This window comes from the organism of the source record quoted next, unplaced genomic scaffold (genome assembly GCF_019419815.1).
Source record: "Pyrus x bretschneideri cultivar Hongxiangsu unplaced genomic scaffold, Pyrus_bretschneideri_v1 Contig5, whole genome shotgun sequence".
NCBI classification, from domain to species: Eukaryota; Viridiplantae; Streptophyta; class Magnoliopsida; order Rosales; family Rosaceae; genus Pyrus; species Pyrus x bretschneideri.
Window position 1 is genome coordinate 3,475,199 of NW_025999787.1, and position 21,460 is coordinate 3,496,658.

At 35.6% G+C, this 21,460-nt stretch overlaps 2 protein-coding genes, 1 long non-coding RNA gene, 1 other non-coding gene and 1 pseudogene across 5 annotated transcripts; 4 read left to right on the plus strand and 1 right to left on the minus strand.

Annotated features, from left to right (window-relative positions):
* The first annotated feature begins 447 nt into the window (after window positions 1-447).
* Window positions 448-3,317, plus strand: LOC103961643 (50S ribosomal protein L9, chloroplastic). Its single transcript, XM_048569262.1, has 6 exons — window positions 448-702; window positions 930-1,057; window positions 1,680-1,725; window positions 2,234-2,331; window positions 2,408-2,455; window positions 2,960-3,317. Exons 1-6 carry the CDS (start codon window positions 556-558, stop codon window positions 3,078-3,080), a joined length of 588 nt encoding a protein of 195 aa, XP_048425219.1. The 5' UTR covers window positions 448-555; the 3' UTR covers window positions 3,081-3,317.
* Window positions 3,318-4,142: 825 nt separating this feature from the next.
* Window positions 4,143-9,484, plus strand: LOC125470335 (disease resistance protein RUN1-like). Of its 2 annotated transcripts, none has more exons than XM_048569260.1 (6): window positions 4,143-4,794; window positions 5,596-6,694; window positions 6,778-7,077; window positions 7,213-8,073; window positions 8,461-9,097; window positions 9,201-9,484. In XM_048569260.1, the coding sequence occupies exons 1-6, from the start codon at window positions 4,283-4,285 to the stop codon at window positions 9,368-9,370; spliced, it is 3,579 nt and encodes a 1,192-aa protein (XP_048425217.1). In that variant the 5' UTR covers window positions 4,143-4,282; the 3' UTR covers window positions 9,371-9,484. The 2 variants fall into 2 exon arrangements, with proteins under 2 accessions (XP_048425217.1, XP_048425218.1); XM_048569261.1 differs by having other exon boundaries at window positions 4,657-4,794; window positions 5,772-6,694.
* Window positions 9,485-9,821: 337 nt separating this feature from the next.
* Window positions 9,822-13,170, minus strand: LOC125470337. Its single transcript, XR_007252646.1, has 3 exons — window positions 12,947-13,170; window positions 10,229-10,314; window positions 9,822-10,105 (listed from the first exon to the last, which is right to left on the minus strand). It is a non-coding gene; the product is annotated as an uncharacterized LOC125470337 (long non-coding RNA).
* Window positions 13,171-13,990: 820 nt separating this feature from the next.
* On the plus strand, window positions 13,991-16,897 carry LOC125470336 (annotated as a pseudogene).
* A 1,079-nt stretch (window positions 16,898-17,976) lies between these two features.
* On the plus strand, window positions 17,977-18,049 carry TRNAV-UAC. The gene has a single exon. It is a non-coding gene; the product is annotated as a tRNA-Val (tRNA).
* The last annotated feature ends 3,411 nt before the right edge of the window (window positions 18,050-21,460 follow it).

Genomic DNA, 21,460 nt, shown 5'->3' on the forward strand with positions numbered 1-21,460 from the left:
ACATCAGATGTTGTAAAGGGAAGTAGACGAACAATGTGCCTTGAAAAGACATTACAATGATCACGGTGGGTTTGGAGGGGCTTTCACTATATGGATCTAGATAGCATGTCGTGTCATAGATGGTCCGAAGAACATTCCACACCTCCATAAATATGATGTTTTTAACTTAAGAAAGTTAATGACATCCTTAACAAATATATCTTGTATATATTATACTTTAAAAAAAAATATGAGGTTTGAGTTAAGCCACACGAATTCAGTTAAATCAAATTTCAAACATCTTCCTTACAAGTACAAAAGAATACCGGACTAGACTGCAGTGATAGTTGTTGATAGACAACTGTTTTAAAATTTACAAAAATCAGTGGGTAACGTTTGTAGTTTACATTTTTCGGAGAGGCCAAAATGATAAAACACATTTTGTGCCGGTCTCTGGAACATAACAGAGGCAGATGCCGAAAGAGATAAGATAGTAGAGTCCCATAAATCCTGAGTCTCTGCGTGAGAGGAAGTGAGAGAGAGAGTGTGAGCGTGAGTAAGAGGAAAGGAGCTACAATGGCATCCGCAGCATCGACTCTGTCATGGAGTTCTTCCTCGTGGCTTCAAAGCTTTGCCGGAAACACAAACGAAGCCACTAAATTGTCAGATAGAAGAACGGGATTGGTGGTTATCGCTCAGAAGAAAGCAAAGAAGGCTCGAACGGTAAATTTGAGAAATGGGTTCTCTTCTTATACTCCAGTGCTTCAATGTTTACCCAAAAGTTCAAATTTTTATAGTTTCTCTGCTTCCAGAATTCGTAAATGAAGAACCCACCTCAATTTTGTGTTCCATTTTCTTTTATTCTTACTAATTCAAAGTGTAATAGTGAATTTGAATGTAGTCTTATTGTGGGGTTGTTTAATTTAATTGTTTTTGTTGGAATGTTTCAGATAATTCTAAAGGAGGACATAACTGATCTGGGAAAGAAAGGGCAACTTCTAAGTGTGAAAGCTGGTTACTACAGGAATTATCTGCTGCCATTGGGGAAAGCCCAGATTGTCACTCCCCTGCTGCTCAAGTAATGCATAAATTCAACTTTTTTATTCGATTTTTGTCACATTTTCGATTTTCAAGTGTACGATAAAGCTTGTGAATCTGTTGCATTGTGCTTACGGAGTCGAACTTGTTTGATGACAAGAAGTTTTAGTTGGAATCCATAAGATAGGACTTATGCAGAATGTTGACGGAATTGATCAGATAATGTATGAGATGGATAGAGGAGGCATATACAATACAAGTTGTGAAAGTAATGTATGAAATGTTGATTGGTGTTTGTGGTGGTGAGACTTGATTATCGTTACTCAACTGCTCTCAAATGTAAATAGCCTTTAGAGTATACTACTAACTCTGAAATTCTTTCGTAATAAATCCACAAAAATTTTAAGTGGTCAACCTATTTGTATACCTCGAGATTGGATCCATACTCATATTTGTTATCAATGTGAGGTACTAATAGTAATACTTCTCAAGTTGTCTGCATCAAAATGTGAACTTTTATTTGCATAACTATTATGCTTTTTAGTTGCTTCTGCTAATTAATTGGAAACATCTCAGTCTTTGACATTCACACTATGGATTTTTCGGGAAAAATGATTATATCTTAAGAACATGTTACTCATAATTTTAATTGTTCTTTCCAGGGAAATGAAGGTGGAAGAGGAAAGGATTGAGGCAGAGAAAATACGGGTATTTAGATAGAACATTTATTTGTCTCCTTTTGCGTTGGGGCTGTACAGATGTTATTGTAACTCAAATCGTAACTATGACTTGGATGTACCCTGTCTCAGTGCCACCTGTCAGTTTTCCGTTCCATGTCTCTATACATCATGGTAACCCCTATGCACATATCATTCATTAAGGCTCAGGTTTTGGGGCTTTGGACATATCATGCCATCCTAAGCTGCCTTGAAGAGCATGTGCTGCTTATAAAATGATGCTACTTCTAGCTATCCCTTGTCAAGTCATGGGAAAGACAGCAAAGCTGCTTGTCACAAATAGAGTGTACCTGGAGAATACCTTTGTATCTTTAAGTGGATTAATGAGCGCTACAAAATGCAAATAATTACATTCTATGTGGCGTTGAATACCCAAAAAAATTCTGAGCGGACTTATTGCCTCTCTTGGTTGTAGATTCTATAGTGTCTGAATTCGTTCTAACAATTATGTCTTGTAAGATTGTTTCATCTTGGTGCAGGTAAAAGAAGAGGCAGAGCAACTTGCTCAGATTTTTGAAACTGTTGGAGGTTTCAAGGTGAAGCGCAAAGGTGGAAAAGGGAAGTTAATTTTTGGAAGGTGAGTTGCTTTCAGTGCAATGTTAAGTACTTCGTGCACTGTCTGCGTATGAATTTTAACAGACATGTTTCTGCAGTGTGACACCCCAAGATCTCGTTGACATAATCAAGGCACAACTTAACAGGTTAGTATCTTTTATCAAGTAAGAGTATGATCAATATACCAATCACAATTTTCCCACGAGCACTGTTATTGTCATCGTGAATTTTTTATGCATGACATATACCAGATGAGCTTCTTAACACAAGCATCAATAATTTTAAACTGCAACTACCCCCGAAATAACTAACAAAAGAAACAAAAAAGAAGAGGGAAAAGAAACAAGAAGGATATATGTGTATGCTGTTCCTACCAATGCATTTGATTAAAGCTTTAGGAACTTCCAGATAATACCTTCAAACATATTCCTGGAACACAACTTTTCCAAACAGTGAAAGCTTGTGATGATTTATTGTATGTTCATGCATTTTGCAGTTTAAGAGCTTGCGATAATCATATGCATATGGATAGCAGATATTGTGATATTTTGCAGTTAAAACCTTTCATGCTCGTGTTTGTATTTTTGTCTTTGCCAAATACACCCATGCTTGACTGACACTCTATTCTCTGCTCTTTCGTTCATGTGTAGGGAAGTGGACAAGCGCATTGTTTCTCTTCCAGATATTCGAGAGATAGGAGAATATATTGCAGAACTGAAGCTTCACCCAGAAGTCACTGCTAAAGTGCGAGTCATCGTTTCGGCTAACTAGGGATAAGCATCTCCTGGAGTTATCTTCGAGGACCCATGGGAGCGGAGAAGATGAATTTTTTATGTGTTTGTGCAGGATGTACATGGCCAAAGTATGATCATCATCTATTTCATATAGGGCACAAATTGGAAGGTGGCTGCAATGTAATTTAATGAAAGTAGAGATGTATAAATCTGATTTTCCTGCCAATTTATTTTTAGCTTTCATTACTTTGATTAGATACCACTTTTTTTGTAAGTATTATTTGTTTCTTGTGATGCATGTGATGAATTACTTTGGTAAATTTTGGTACTTCAATTGTCACCCCAAGAAGTCCCAAGATTTGGGTAAATAATTCTTTAATCTTCTATTCTTTTGGTAAAAATGCTTATGGGAATGTCATTGCAGGCTCAACTTTGCATTTTATTTGAATGTTCCAAACCGTCTAGTGGTTTTTTATTTTATTTTATTTTTTTAAATCATCTTAAAAAAAAAAAAAAAACTCAAATCTGAAAACGTTTAAACCACTCAATAAAATAGTTGTTATTTAAGTGGTTTCTTGAACTAACGTTTTCGGCTATCTGTTTTACCACTTCTGAATTGTCCAATTTTTCACAATATTGATCTAGGAAAAAAAGCTTGAAAAATAAATAATTTGGATCATTAAAATAAAATTTAAGAGTGCGATCAGGTATCTTTGAAAGATATTGTGCATACACAATTTCTCTTTTTCAGAGAACTGCTAATATGGTCTCATTAATATGTCAATATCACATCGCTGACGAGAAGGGACCTGGCTTCTTTACCTTTCCCGTTTTCATACATTCGCATTCCTTCTTATTTGTATGATTACAGTTAAGTTACATTATATTAATATTATTTTTTATCTTATTATTTCTATAAAAAAAATTAATATAGAATGTTAACGTGACTTTAATCGTGATTGCACAAAATAAGAACGGATGAAAGTATATGAGAACTGAAAGGACAGAAGCCGGGTCCAACAAGGAGTGCTCTTTCCTTTTTCTTTTCATCTCAGCCACTAGTGGCCGACCAAGACTTACAGAAACGCTTTTTGGGTCTATGCATGTGAACGACCCATTTTATAATTGTTGATAAATTTTCCTGAGAGTAGATAGGAATGACCCAATTAAATACTTTCCCTGCACACAGACACTTGCAATGCAGCCAGCAAAGAGCTGTTTGTCCATCGATCCACATCAATGGCTCTTGTGAGAACATCTCCAGGAACCTCCTCTGATTCCAACTCTTTTCGGGGTTACCGGTACGACGTGTTCTTGAGCTTCAGAGGTGAAGACACTCGCAAGACTTTTACCGATCATCTCTACACAGCTTTGAACAACGCAGGATTTCTCACGTTCCGAGACGACGATGAACTTGAGAGAGGAGAAGATATAAGGCCAGGACTGCAGAAAGCGATCCAGCTGTCACGAGCTTCTGTTGTCGTGTTTTCGAAAGATTACGCGTCATCCAAATGGTGCCTTGATGAGCTTGTGCTGATCCTTGAACGCAAGAGGACCACCTCGGACCATGTAGTTTTACCAGTCTTCTACGATGTCGATCCGTCCCACTTGAGGAAGCAGACGGGAAGTGTTGGAAAAGCATTTGCTAGACACGAGAAAACACAGTCGCCGAAAAAGGTGAAGGGATGGAGGGAGGCAGTTGCAGAGGCTGCAGATCTAGCAGGCATGGTCTTACAAAATCAAGCTGATGGGTAACTTTCATTTTCTCCATTTCTCTCCTCTTTCTTGAGTCAATTTGGTAATATGATCCGTAGGGACCTTGATTTATATTAATCAATCTCAGAAGTGAATAATAATCCCAATTTAAAGAAATCACATTTTCCATGGTAGTCTACATGAAGGACCTAAGACAACAAAAGTTAACAAAAACTCTCAATTTTTGTCTAGAATCTTATCTGAAAGAAAATCGAATCATTGTTAAAACTTGGATTCGAATCAGAACATTGATTCAGAGCTCTAACAATCCAAAATAATCACAAAGCGAACGATTTCTCGGATAACGAACATATAGACAGCACAAGGCATTGCGTCAGAGAAATTTTTATCATGCTTACTCTAAAATTAGACAGAAATTCAGATTAACACTTATAATCAAATGAGAATAACTCTAAAATTAAACCAGCATATCCCTCTCTCTCTCTCTCTCTCCACCTTATGTCTTTTAATTCTTTTTACTAATACAGGTCCACTATCCACTTAAAGCCACTTATCCCCTTGGAACCCAAAATGTTGGCAGCTGTCCCTCAGGTGAAATCTTAAGTGCGTGGCTCTACTCCACTTAAAACTTAATAATTGTTTAGTTGTAATAACCACAAGTGCTAAAAAACATATTAAAACACATATAACATATCAAACACTAGAGGTAAGATCTACCACTTTAGTTCATCAAAACAAACAAAAAAAGCCTAACACTTTCCACTTTAGTGTCATTAAGATGGTTTATTACACATGACATGTTTGATTTATATTTCATTTTGTTTGCAAATTCTTAGGTACGAATCAAAGTTTATCAAAAAAATTGTTAAAATGATTGGAGGCAAGTTAAGTCGCACACCATTGAGTCTTGAACCAAAATTGATTGGAATCAAATCTCAAGTCAAACACATCAATTTGTGGTTACAAGATGGATCAAGTGATGTTGGTATACTTGTTTTGTATGGCATGTCAGGCATAGGGAAGACAACCATTGCAAAACATGTTTACAATTCAAATTTTAGAAGCTTTGAAGGAAGTAGTTTCATTGAAAATATCAAAGCAAGAGCAGATCAACCAAATGGCTTAGTTCAAATACAAATGCAACTTCTTTATGATATTTTGATCGGTAGAAAAGTGAAAATACAGACTGTTAGTGAGGGAATAATTAAGATTGAAAGCGCCATAAGCTCTAAAAAAGTTCTACTTGTTCTTGATGATGTGGACCATGTGGACCAATTAGATGCAGTACTAAAAATGAAAGATCGGTTTTATCCCGGAAGTAAGATACTTATAACAACTAGGCGTGAAAGATTGCTAAGAGTGCATCAAGTTACAAAGGTGTACAAAGTTGAAACTTTGAATTACAATGAATCACTAGAGCTTTTTAGTTGGCATGCATTTGGCCAGGACCGTCCCATAGAAGAGTACATGGAGCATTCAAAAATGGTAGTGCGACATAGCGGCGGACTTCCATTAGCTCTTCAAGTTTTGGGTTCTTCTTTATCAGGGGAAAGCATAGGTGTATGGGAAAGTGCCTTGGAGAAGCTAAAGGTTATTCCTAATGGTGAAATCATGAATAAACTAAGAATAAGCTATGACAATTTACAAGATGACCATGACCGGAAATTATTCCTCCACATTGCTTGTTTCCTAATAAAAAGGAACAAAAACTACATTGTTAAGATACTCGATGGATGTGATTTCTATACAATTGTTGGCATTCAAAATCTCATTGATAGATGCTTGGTGACAATTGATAAATACGGCAAGGTGAATATGCATGACATGATTCGTGACATGGGGAGAGAAATTGTTCGCCGTGAATCAGAAGAGCCTGAGAAACGTAGTAGATTATGGCGCCATAAGGATTCTTTCCAAGTATTGAGGGACAAGAATGTAAGAAACATGCCTTTAATGTCTATAAATGTATTTCTTCTTGTGAAAATTATCCATACTAACGTTTCCATTTTTTCCTTTAGGGTACAAAAAAAATCCAAGGTATTTTCCTGAATATGTATATGCATCCTGCACACAGTCCAATAAACACAAATGAGACAGTCTTGGAAACCAATGCATTTGAAAAGATGCGCAAATTACAGCTACTACATCTTAGTCATGTACGACTGGATGGATGTTATGCAGATTTCCCTACAGGATTAAGATGGTTATGTTGGCTTCATTTTCCATTGGATTCTATACCTATTGATTTTCCTTTGGGGTGTCTAATTGTTCTTGACATGCAATATAGTAGCTTGAGACAAGTCTGGAAAGGAACAAAAGTATGTTACTCTACACATTTCAATTCAGGGTTCTTTTTTTTTTTTTTTTAATTAATTAATTTATTTATTTATTTTGACCAATTGCATGATACACATTTTTTTTTCTTTCTTTTTTTATTTTTTTATTTTACACAGTTTCTTCCAATGTTGAAGATCCTTGACGTCAGCCATTCCCATGCCCTCACTGAAATCATGGACTTCTCACTTTGCCCTAGTCTAGAAGAACTGATTCTTGTAGATTGCACAAGCCTGATTGATGTTCATGAATCCATTGGAAAACTGGAGAGACTTGTGTACTTAAACGTGAAGGATTGCAAGAAGCTTAGGATGCTTCCGAAAAACATGTGCATGCTTAAATCACTTGAAACACTCATTTTATCTGGTTGCTCAAATCTTGATGAGTTTCCAGTGGAGATGATGAAGAAAATGAAGTCTCTGAAGGTTCTTGAAATAGATGAAATTCCATTAAGTGAATTATGGCCAGAAAGAAGTTCAAGTATCTTGAGTTCTTTTCCATGCTCTTTAGTAGAGTTGAATCTCAGTAGGTGCAATCTTTCTGAAGATGTCTTTCCTACGGATTTAAGTAATCTATCCTCAATACAAAGACTATATCTAGATGAGAATCCAATTTGTAGCCTACCAGTTTTCATCAAAGGTTTGAGGAGGATCGATGAACTCTCTTTTATAAATTGTAAGAAGCTCGAATCACTTGTGGGGTTGCCTAGAGTACACAAAGAGATGGTTGTAGCCAATTGCATATCATTGAAAAAAGTAACATATCAATCGTTTGGGGGGCTCCAACTACGGGCCCTTGGGAATGACAACAACAACATAGTTGAGTGGGAGTACCTTTTCAAGTTAGAGTCTATTGATAGAGTTGATGTGGAAATGATCAAACTTTTGGGCTTGTTCAACTTGGAATCCATGCCTGCAATTCGAATGAAAAGCACACTACGAGGCTTGAATTCAGAACAGGATAGATGGAGTCCCGTCCAGGTGCGCCTCTCCCTCTCTCTCTCTCTCATAAGTCATATATATATATATATATATATGTGTGTGTGTGTGTGTGTGTGTATGTATGTATATATATGTATGTATGTATGTATACAGGGCTTTTAAGGAAAGGAATCTCCATTTTTTAAAAAAAATAGGGACACCCTTTTAACCATTAGATTTGACTTTAATGAAATTCTATGGTTGAGATTAAATCATAGGCCACATAATCTCAACCACAGAATTTCATTAAAGTCAAATCTAACGGTCAAGAGGATGTCTCTATTTTTTTTGAAAAATGGGGATCTCTTCACTAGGCTTCCTATATGTATATATATAATGAGAAATAAATGACTTAGTAATGTTGTGATGATCATGGAAAATGCATAGGGACTGTATCAATATGGTATATTCAGCACATTTTTTATTGGGAATGAGGTTCCAGGCCGGTTCAGCTATAAAAGTACCAAGTCCTCCATATCTTTTAGTGTCCCTTTACTCCCTTCTAGTCACAGAATCCGAGGCTTGAACATCTTTGCTACCTATGCAAACGAGGAGAATTCTAATTATAATTATGAGAATTCTGATAAACCTCCAATGATAATCAAAGTGAGTAACCAGAGCAAGGGTTTGACGTGGATCTATTGCCCACACTTCCACGGTATTCTAGAAGAGGGAGAAGATATGATATGGTTGAGTCATTGGAAGATGGAAAACGAAACAATATTACAATGTGGAGATCAAGTGGTGGTTTCAGTAATCGCCGGACCTGCTAAGTTGTTTCGGATAAAGGAGTTTGGTGTCGAGCTTATGCAAGAGCACCAGAATAATATGATGATAAGTACCCAACACAACACCAAATTAGATCCTAATTATCCATGTGTCATCGGTGGAGATTTGTCCATGTGGGAGCATATACCAGGAATATACTTCCTCGGTTTCAGTAAAAACTATGTTGAAGACACTGATATCTTTCCGCGGAGATTTTTAAATCCCCTCATCATGGACACCGATGAAGAAGACACAGGTATGCTATGTCGTTGTATTGCAATGAATTATACTTCATCCAAACACTTCCGTCTGCATTGATTTCAAAAGCATAAATTTTATGTTATTGGTATGTTTTTCAGACAAAGAAGGGCAAGAGGATGAACGTAATTACAATATTGCAAGGACGAGGGCTGCCAGTAACAATTACGGCCTCAGAAGCTGGAAGGTGCTCCTCACAGCTGCCGGCTTATTTTTCATGCTGGCTCTAGTAGTTCTGTCCTCCATCTCCCAGAAAAAGAAGCGACAGTAGTCCACAAGCCATCCATGAGTTTGTAATTTTACTTGATACAGACATATCTTTGGATTCCCTCCTTGTTTTTAAGATGTTTTCTGCCTTCAAAATATCGAAGTTCAAATGTGTTCATCATCAAATATTGCATAAATATAGCATAAAATACATCCAACGTTAGCGATACTTAAAAAGTTTTTCTTCCCTGCCACTGATTGCATACAATCTCGTACCAGAGACGATAAACAGGTGGTTGTATACTAGCAGTAAATAATTGAAAAAAAAAAAAAAATATATGATTCTAAACATACAAAGGAAGGATATTGACGTAGGTATCTTTAGCAATGCCAGGCAAAAATCAATTCTTTGAACTGGGGGAAAATATTTTGGCACCGGGGAAGGCAAAAACATCCTATCTGCGTATAAATGCCAACAAATTGACAGATGGTAATTGTCATTTACAACAAAATCATGCTTCCTAAAGACTGGGCTCCCATTGAAAAATTGTGTAAATTACATAAATATCAGTACAATACATATTAGATTGACTAATATATCAAATAAATTAACAGCAGACAATTTCTTAGCCTGAGATCTAAGGACTATACAACTGATTCGGCCTTGCATTGCTACTACACTACGAAAGCTGGTTTCAGCTTCTTAAACCCGAACAAATGATTGAGGTCAGGAAGCATAGGAGAAACGGCCATGGTCTCTGGAGCCATGAAATTTACTATCTTCTCATCAACATTGTACCTGCAAAAGCATAATGCAATAACCCTTCAACAGTCTGGCCTAGTTTGCTCAACAGATGCTCCAAGATAATCCAAAACAACACCATAGCAGTTTCACATAGGGAACCGAAGAATCTATTGACACCTTATCTTGCGACTCTTAGAGGCTCTTTTGTCAACAATCTTCATCTTCTTAGCATGCAACTTTTTCAAAGATTAAAATGCTGCTCTCTGCGGATAATCAAATAGTGTAAAATCAAAATGAATAAACAATAGAAGTTCAGGATCAATTAGGTCGCGATTGTTAGCAGGAATAACTGCTAGCTTCTTCCATTTTAAAGTTACATACTTCACACTGATGAGCAGTAAGATGGACGGTGGAGATGGTACAAGTAGACACTAGTTTGTCAGTGAGATGTACGTCGCAGATTGTACATGAAATGATGCAAGTTTTCATGGCGGGAAACAGGGGTTGAACTGTTACCCGGGATTATGACCCTACATGAGATATAGAGTGACTGCATAGGGGAGTGGTGAAGAATAACTCATAGAAAGTTATGGTTCTCTACTTTTTTTCGAACCTAGAGAGTTATAGGAAATTTTGTCTTACTCATAGTAACCACAATCAAGCATACACAATGTACCGCACAAACCTAAGTGTATGACAACGACATGACTGAAGAGAAAAATCAAGATTAATCTAACAGCAACTTACATAAAACGGTTTTAATAACATTTTAGTTGAAAAATACATTGTCATGAGAAGTGTGATGAATCCGTTACATATTGAGCATTCTTACGGACCAAAATATTCTTATACAAATCAACCATCCTCTCAGACTCTATTTACTTATCCCCGTTAAGCAAGTTCCTCTTACAACTAGTTATTGCATTAAGCAAGTTCAAGAAAGAGCAGTGAGAAACGTAAGGAAATGATAAACACACACTGAATTTGTCCTCCTACACACTGCGGTTTAATCTTGTCATTATTTTCGTTTGATCGATTCAATTCGGTGGTTAGAAATGAAGAAGGGGGTGTAAAAATCAATCTTTGAAACATATTGTACATACACAATTTCTCTTTTTATAGGAACTGCTAATATGGTCTGAATAATATGTCAATATCACATTGCTAAAATTATTAATGCAAAAATAAATAATGTTAGCAAAATCCGTTATTTGATAAGAAAAGAAGTCTTGTACAGAGAATTTTTGTACAACACATTACCATGCAACCTAGTTCTATGTAGGTCAAGTGACCAAAATGAACCGTGAAACTATGGTTGCATCTTGTACAGAGTTGGACTCTTGGACGCAACAAAGATCAGTAAACATCAATTCTGAGCTATGTTATATGCAGAAGAGATAGGAACCAAATCTCCATAGGAAGTTCACCACCAAACCAACATAATTGTCCACGGTAAGTGAGGAAGCAATAAACTCATTCAAAACGAGTAGGCGAGCAGGAATAACATAAATCTATATTGTGTAGTCACCATCTTTGAAATAAGAATATGCTTACGCCATGTAAAAGGGAAATGCCAAGCCTGCAGCTGCGAAAATTACCAAGCGAGTAGGAACAATTGCATTCCGTGATTGGGCCATGGAGAGTAAGCGGGAAACTAAATACGGAGTAAACAAGGAACATAACTGTTATAACTTATATTCAGCTGGATTCTTCAGTGAAGCTACTTGAAAACTAAGTGACTATGAAACTAACTATTCGGTATACTCCAAGTGAACACTTCCATGAAATTGTCTCGAAAATTACAGCCCAGAATCAAAGTGAGAACAAACATCTAGTTTATTTTCATTACCAACGAACACACCAGTTTAATCAAACGAAATGTTCAGCAGACTGTAAATTTGGACAAGGAAATGCTCAACTGATAAAACAGATTGGAATTTGGGGTATGCCTATGTGTATCCAGCAGCTAAACATTATCCATGCCAACCTAACCTTCAAACTATAAGAAAGCTACAAATACCCTACTTTCAGCTCAAACGCTAAATCTTACATTCAGATCCTACTAAACAAGGGATAAAATACATTTCAGTTTCTTCCAGTTGGCAGTTACAATGCATGAACATTGCACATAATCCCACTAGGACTGATTCTAAACCTAACCAAGATTATAGCACACGGAAGTGACAATCCGTCAATGCCATCAATGCACAGCTCTATAATTACCAATGGTTGTCTCCACAAAGACCGATGCACACACTTCAGCCTACTAACAGTCACATGAATCCTGATTGTATAAACACCATTCACACTCACAAGTTGCTTTAAGAATAAAACGTGTATAAGAAGAAAAATATCAATTACATTGAATTCCCTTTCAGAATTCAGAATAATGGTATTCCGAAAAGAATATAGGATTACTGGAATAGTCAATAAGCTTAAGAAACAGTCTACAACTTCCCCGACTAATGTAATGTCGAACGAAGAACTCCATATGTCTCCGAAAGGAGTTATATCACACTGAACAACTTCCAACTAAAATTCTCCACAGTTTTTCACATTTTTTGAATCATGAATAACCCTCCAACTCATATTAAGAAATTAAAAGGCTTGACAAGCCCCAATTTTCATAGAACAAACAATGAACACATCTATCACTTCGTTAATCATGGATTTAATTTCCGCATATTTTGATCCCAACAGGTAATTAGTCATTCACAAACAAACAAAAAAGATCAAAATTTTCTATATATTGGGCAATATTAACCAAAATTCAATACAATCATATATAAAAAATGGAAGAAAAACCCTAAATTTAAACAAATTGCATGAAGAAATGATTTGGGGGATTCCAATCGAAGTTTGCAAACAAGAAATAACAGAGAGCTTTTGAATCACCTGAGTCACTTCCGACAGACGCGGATTGCTGATGAAAGAAGCAACAACTCGCCGCGTGCTCTGACTGGGTTCAAGACTCAGGCTTTAGCCTAAACATCTTGGGCTAAAATGAAGAACTCATTAAAATTGGGCCAGAAACTTAAATTTAATTATTTAGCATTTCGTACCCGAGAAATCATTTCCGTACATCCCTAACTGATGGCCTGAATATCATATCGTTTAAGCTTTCTTCCAACCTTTTTTTTTTCTTTTTAAACAAACAATATTACCTACGTCAAGAGAGTGCAAGAGTGGGCTACACTTAACAATAGGAAGCCATAATAATATGTTTTAAATTCACATTTGTCAACAATTAGACCTAAAACAACGGGACGAGTTGGTCAAGTTTGGTCTACATGATATTGGTTTTATTTCTTGCATTTAGATGGAGAGAGAAAGGCCACTTTTATTTTAGGATAGTGTTACCCAAACACTATATTTACTTCTCACACACTCCTCTCATTTTTTTACGATGGATAGAATGACTTGAAAAGGATCAATGACAAAAAACGATAGATAGAATGACTTGAAAAAGATCAATCACAATAAATAAACAAATGTGTGTGAGAAGTACAAATAAAAGATACAAATAGGTGTGTGAACCCACCGTTCAATTAAATCGAATTTTAGACATTCCCCTTACAAGTACAAAAGTATGGAAAATGATCCTTGCCTGATCCTTTTCCTAGAGATCCAGGGATCCTATGATTCTGTCCGTTTATCATATACCGTGCGGTCAATTTTCGTTAGGTACTATTTATATTTAATTTAAAATTTAAAATGATTTCTGACTGCATAATGTACGATGAACGAACACGATTACAGAATCTTCTAGATCCCAGAAAAAGGAAAATGAGCCTTTTTCCCAAAAGTATGACTAGAGAGTGCAGTGATAGTTGTTGATAGACAACTGTTTTAAAATTTACAAAAATCAGTGGGTAACGTTTGTAGTTTACAATTTTCAGAGAGGCCAAAATGATAAAACACAAATTGTGCCGAGAGAGATAGGATAGTAAATCCCATAAGAATCCTAGGACTCTGTGCGTGAGAGCAAGAGAGAGTGGCAGTGTGAGCGTAAAGGAGCGACAATGGCATCCGCAGCATCGACTCTGTCATGGAGTTCTTCCTCGTGGCTTCAAAGCTTCGCCCGAAACACAAACGAAGCCATTAAATTGTCAGATAGAAGAACGGGATTGGTGGTTATTACTCAGAAGAAAGCAAAGAAGGCTCGAACGGTAAATTTGAGAAATGGGTTCTCTTCTTTTACTCCAGTGCTTCAATGGTTACCCAAAAGTTCAAATTTTTATAGTTTCTCTGCTTCCAGAATTCGTAAATGAAGAATCCTCCTCAATTTTGTGTTCCATTTTCTTTTATTCTTACTAATTCAAAGTGTAATAGTGAATTTGAATGTAGTCTTATTGTGAGGTTGTTTAATTTAATTGTTTTTGTTGGAATGTTTCAGATAATTCTAAAGGAGGACATAACTGATCTGGGAAAGAAAGGGCAACTTCTAAGCGTGAAAGCTGGTTACTACAGGAATTATCCGCTGCCATTGGGGATGTCACTCCCCTGCGGCTCAAGTAATGCATAAATTCAACTTTTTATTCGATTTTTGTCACATTTTCGATTTTGAAGTGTACGATAAGGCTTGTGAATCTGTTGTATTGTGCTTACAGAAGTCGAACTAGTTTGATGACAAGAAGTTTTAGTTGGAATCCATAAGATAGGACTTATGCAGAATGCTGACGGAATTGATTAGATGATGTATAATGAGATGGATAGAGGAGGCATATACAATACAAGTTGTGAAAGTAATGTATGAAATGTTGATTGGTGTTTGTGGTGGTGAGACTTGATTATCGTTACTCAACTGCTCTCAAATGTAAATAGCCTTTAGAGTATACTACTAACTCTGAAATTCGTTCGTAATAAATCCACAAAAAATTTGAGTGGCCAACCCATTTGTATACTTCGAGATTGGATCCATACTCATATTTGTTATCAATGTGAGGTACTAAAAGTAATACTTCTCAAGTTGTCTGCATCAAAATGTGAACTTTTATTTGCATAACTATTATGCATTTTAGTTGCTTCTGCTAATTAATTGGAAACATCTCAGTCTTTGACATTCACACTTCGGATTTTTCGGGAAAAATGATTATATCTTAAGGACTTGTTACTCATAATTTTAATTGTTCTTTCCAGGGAAATGAAGGTGGAAGAGGAAAGGATTGAGGCAGAGAAAATACGGGTATTTAGATGGAACATTTATTTGTCTCCTTTTGGGTCGGGGCTGTACAGATGTTATTATAACTCAAATCGTAAGTATGATTTGGATGTACCCTGTCTCGGTGCCTCCTGTCAGTTTGCCGTTCCATGTCTCTATACATCATGGTAACCCCTGTGCACATATCATTCATTAAGGCTCAGGTTTTGGGGCTTTGGACATATCATGCCATCCTAAGCTGCCCTGAAGAGCATGGGCTGCTTATAAAATGATGCTACTTCTAGCTATCCCTTGTCAAGTCATGGGAAAGACAGCAAAGCTGCTTGTCACAAATAGAGTGTACCTGGAGAATACCTTTGTATCTTTAAGTGGATTAATGAGCGCTACAAAATGCAAATAATTACATTCTATGTGACGTTGAATACCCAAAAAACTTCTGAGCTGACTTATTGCCTCTCTTGGTTGTAGATTCTATATTGTCTGAATTCGTCCTAACAATTATGTCTTGTAAGATTGTTTCATCTTGGTGCAGGTAAAAGAAGAGGCAGAACAACTTGCTCAGATTTTTGAAACTGTTGGAGGTTTCAAGGTGAAGCGCAAAGGTGGAAAAGGGAAGTTAATTTTTGGAAGGTGAGTTGCTTTCAGTGCAATGTTAAGTACTTCATGCACTGTCTGCGTATGAATTTTAACAGAGACGTGTTTCTGCAGTGTGACACCCCAAGATCTCGTTGACATAATCAAGGCACAACTTAATAGGTTAGTATCTTTTATCAAGTAAGAGTATGATCATTATACCAATCACAATTTTCCCACGAGCACTGTTATTGTCATCGTGAATTTTTTATGCATGACATATACCAGACGAGCTTCTTAACACAAGCATCAATAATTTTAAACTGCAACTACCCCCGAAATAACTAACAAAAGAAAGAAAAAAGAAGAGGGAAAAGAAACAAGAAGGATTTATGTGTATGCTGTTCCTATCAATGCATTTGATTAAAGCTTTAGGAACTTCCAGATAATACCTTCAAAACATATTCCTGGAACACAACTTTTCCAAACATTGAAAGCTTGTGATGATTTATTGTATGTTCATGCATTTTGCAGTTTAAGAGCTTGCGATAATCATATGCATATGGATAGCAGATATTGTGATATTTTTCAGTTAAAACCTTTCATGCTCGTGTTTATATTTTTGTCTTTGCCAAATACACCCATGCTCGACTGACACTCCATTCTCTGCTCTTTCGTTCATGTGTAGGGAAGTGGACAAGCGCATTGTTTCTCTTCCAGATATTCGAGAGATAGGAGAATATATTGCAGAACTGAAGCTTCACCCAGAAGTCACTGCTAAAGTGCGAGTCATCGTTTCGGCTAACTAGGGATAAGCACCTCCTGGAGTTATCTTCGAGGACCCACGGGAGCGGAGAAGATGAATTTTTGATGTGTTTGTGCAGGATGTACATGGCCAAAGTATGATCCACATCATCTATTTAATATAGGCACCAATTGGAAGGTGGCTGCAATGTAATTTAATGAAAGTAGAGATGTATAAATCTGATTTTCCTGCCAATGTATTTTTAGCGTTCATTACATTTGATTAGATACCACTTTTTTGGAAGTATTATTTGTTTCTTGTGAGTGATAATTCCTCTTCTCAGCAAATTTTGGTACTTCAATTGTCACCCCAAGTAGTCCCAAGATTTTGGTAAATAATTCTTCAATTTTCTCTTTTTTTGGTAAAAAAGTTTATAGGAATGTCTTTGCAAGCTCAACTCTGCATTGTATGTGAATGCTCCAAACTGTCTGGTGTTTAGGTTTTTATTTAAAAAAAAAAAGAATCGTCCTTTTAAAAGAACATTCAAATCTGAAAACGTTTAAACCACTCAATAAAATGGTTGTTATTTAAGTGGTTTCTTGAACTACCGTTTTCGGCTATCTGTTTTACTACTTTTGAATTGTCCAATTTTTCACAATATTGATCTAAGAAAAAAAGCTTGAAAAATAAATAATTTGGCTCATCGAAATTAAATTTAAGAGTGCTACAAGGTGTCTCCGAAATAACTAAACCCTGAAGGAACTGTATTAAAATGCAAAAACCTACAACACAAGAAGTTGCTGTGGTGTAGTGGTTATCACGTTAGTCGTACACACTAATGGCGCGTTTACGTAACGATAATGAAAATAGGAGGAATTGAATTGAGGAGGAGTTGGAATGAGGAGAAGTCAAAATCGGATTTCTGTTGAAACTGTTTACTTAAATGTTCTGGAATCGGAATAGAATTCCATAAAACTGTTTACTAATTCAGTAGAATCAAAATATAAATCAGTATGATTACTAAAATGTCCTTGTCCCAAATCAAATATTTTATATACTTTAATGGGTTTATAAAGAATAGTCTTGGAAATAAAAAAAGTAAGTGAGGGCATAAAGGGAACTAAAGTGTCATTCCAATTGCCCAAACAAGCAGGAATTGGATTCCCACCTATATCTGGGGAATCCAATTCCACCAATACAAGGAATTGAATTCCAAAATTTGTTTGGGCCCCACTGCTTTTTCGATTCCTCTATGTTTAGTAAACACCGGAGTACTCCATAATCGGAATTCAATTCTACATTTTCATTCCGATTACGGATACGTAAACACGCCTTAAAGGTCCCCAGTTCGATCATGGGCAGCAACATAATTAATTAATTTTTATTTTATTTTTTTAATAAATGGAAAGGTTTGTTATTTAATAGTTTCTACATGGTTATCACAAAGTTGCTGTAGTGTAGTGGTTATCACGTTAGTCTTACACACTAAAGGTCTCCAGTTCGATCCTGGGCAGCAACATGTTTGTTTTTTAACCTTAGCCTTTTTATTATTCTTTTAGGAAAACTAATGAAAAATACTTGAAAACTTTGAGTTTTAATGATAAAAACAAAATAAAGGGTAAAGTGAATAGTACCATGATTGACTTTTAGTACAAAAATGTGATTTTTTGTTAAAACAAACAGTACCGGGAGCTTTTCGTTAAAATTCCCTTTCTTTTTTTTTTGCACTGGGTGCATGTTTTGAAAATTTTTATTTGATGAATCCCTAAATTGGTTGGGCTCTGTGGGGAAGTGGTTGCTTTTCACCTTTCTATTTGAGACTTCTTAGAACGGAAGTAACACGAATGTTATGCCTGAAATTATCTTTTAGTTTTGCACTTATGAAGTGTTATATATGCCAATAATTGTTTACACGTTCGTTTAGGTTGTAAATGAGCCAAACTAAGTCGAATACTATAATACTCGAGCTCGGATTAAGACATTATCAAGACTTCACCTTCTGATAGCCACTTTCTCACTCAAAACCTGTAGTTCATGTGAAATAGCTGAAAAAAATGTATCAATACAAAAACTGAGCTTCATACCATCTTTCTTATCAAGATTAGGCCTCTTTGGTGTTTTTACCCTTAAAAAACGTCCCCGTCCTACCATTTTTTGTGCACCCAATTAGCACCTTTCTGGCTTTCAAATCACATATCTTAATTCATCAAAAAGTGAATCATATACCTTAAAAAACAAAAAACAAAAAACAAAAGGTGTCATGCATCTGTGCATCTCAAATTTTCCAAAGCCCAACAGGCAACATGACCCCGTACAATAATTTCAAATTCGACTACACCATGGGATATACACACCCACATATTTGAAGAGATGAGACGTTTAATTCAATTTTCCCATACACACCATGGAATTAATATACATCGTTAGAAAAATTAGCAACTTAGAGCATTTTCAAATGAGATATCAAAAAGTCCACATCATCAATAACGGTAAAAAAAAAACCACATCATTAGTGTTTTTCAACGGAAATGTCAATTCATATGTGGCATGACATGGAATGGCAGTAGCGGAAGTTGATGTCAAATTTGACAGCATCTTTATATCTATTTTTAGTAATTAATGCTTTTCATAATTTTTATTCTTATCTTTTGTTTTAAAAATACTAATTACAACTATAAAAAGTAAATAACGTAATAAATAATAGTTTAAATTTGACATATAGGTTGGAAAAAAAAAAAAAAACAATGTATCACATAAGTCTGCAAATTTAAATTTTATGTTTAAAATTTGACATCCCCTTTGGAGATGGTTTTAGGCCATTAATTTATTTAATTTTGTGGGATTTACTTTTCAAACGTGTATTAGGTCAATTGGTTAGAACAATGTTCCCCATTGCACTCCAATCGTGTCCCTCTTCTCATAGTCTTTGGCAAGATGTGACATTTTCACCATGCAGTGATCTAGGTAGTGTATCAATATTTTTTCGATTAGAGAATACACTTCAAAATGACCAATAACATAGCAAAGAACACAATTTTACAAATTGTGACAAGTTTTAGCATCACGATAATAAGTAACTATAAATGTCACGAGACTAATTATTCGTGTCTTTGCTTTCCTTACTTTTGCCCAATTTTGTGTAGCAAATATTTCATCTTTCCTCTTAATTTGTTAACACAACTACCAAGAGTTCATGACCATGAAAAAACCTAACCCACCAAAATATGTGAACCAGCTGATTAGTAGTAGTGATTAGGTACTTAATATCTCACCAAACCAAGTAATGACAACCACAAGAAAAATAACCAAAAGGATCACGACTTTTGTATCACACTCATGCAACACCAGACTAACCCATTTTGTTAATAATTTAGTTGAGTCCAATGTTAAAAGTTGGAGTAACTAAGCCAGCAAAACAATTGGCTAGCTGCAATTTCAATTGCAACAAGAATGGCCGGCAAATACCCATTTCTGGACAGTGCGACACCTAATTAGACAAGATTAATTAATTAACTAATTAATTTGTCTCTAAGCAAACAATGGCCATACATATGTCAATGCTATGCCATTGGAGGAGCTCGCAGCGCCTGTGGGTTTTTATTCGTGGCCATACAGCTGTGTGAAGTTGGAGAGCACGCCACAATACTACTTCGACATATCTAATTCGAGTATGTGAAGTGACAAGTGTCCACAAGTAGTCACATTCCATAACATGGGAGCCAAACCTGACAAAAACACTTCGTTTTCGTTAGGACATGTATGAATGGATCATCTTTTGTGCCGATGTTGTGCTGCATCGTTCTGATTGGCTATGAGGTTCTTTGAACTGTTTGAGTGGTACACGATGTTGTATACTCTATGCAAAGAGGTCAATTTTTTCACTTCCGTGGACAAGGAAGGGATGTATCAATGGATCCATGTCTACTTGGCAATCTTCATTAAATTACGAAGATATATTTCCACTTTTTTATTTTTTATTTTTTATTTTTTTATAGATAAATGAACACTTAAATGTCTAAGTCAAAACTACGAGCATTTCTAGCAGCAGTAGGAATTGTGTGATCCCGAATATGGAGCCCATTAAAAAAAGTGTCCTAACTTTGTAATTACACGAAGAAAAAAGTTTGCCAATCTAAATACATGTTTTTTATGAGTCACTTAGTACTATGATCTTGTAGTATTTATCTTCACTTGTAAATGAGAGTTTTTAGGTTTGATTCTCGCGAAAGAAAAATTTGAATCTCATTATTATGGCTCGTCCATTATAAGGTTTAGCGCATTCCTCCACCCATTTAGTATAAATAATATCATTTTTTAAAATAAAAATAAAAATTTTAGGATAAATTTCAACCTCCATGGGTTGCACAAATTTTGATACCACGAAAATGACTTAGAGTTAAAGTATCGCATCTTTACATATAAGCGAGTTCACGGGGCATCTACTTTTTATATTTAAAAAAAAAAAAAAGGCCTAATCTAGGGCATCTTTATGGAGATAGAGATGTTTGGTATTCATAGGACTATAGGAGTTATAGATGATAGTATGGTCAAAATTTAGAGGAATGCAATTTTTTTGTAAAATATTACAAAATATTTGATCATTTTAAATATTAGCAATGTACTTATATTAATCATATTGTATGCGAAATACAACTAGACTAAGTGCAAAATACTTCCAATTCATTTACCACGTATACAGCTGTATAATACAATATATGACGCAATTTCTTTTAAATAATGAGTATTTGACATAAACTAAGCAAAGACTTATCGACCTTGTTATTTTCTTCATAATAAACTATTTCCTAATCTATATGATTGATAATTTGATAGAGTAGCCAATAAAGAGAATCTTTATAAAAGAAGCAAAGTCACACTATTATTTAGTTAGTTAGCTCTCGTTTTGAGCATATACTGAATATTTAAATGT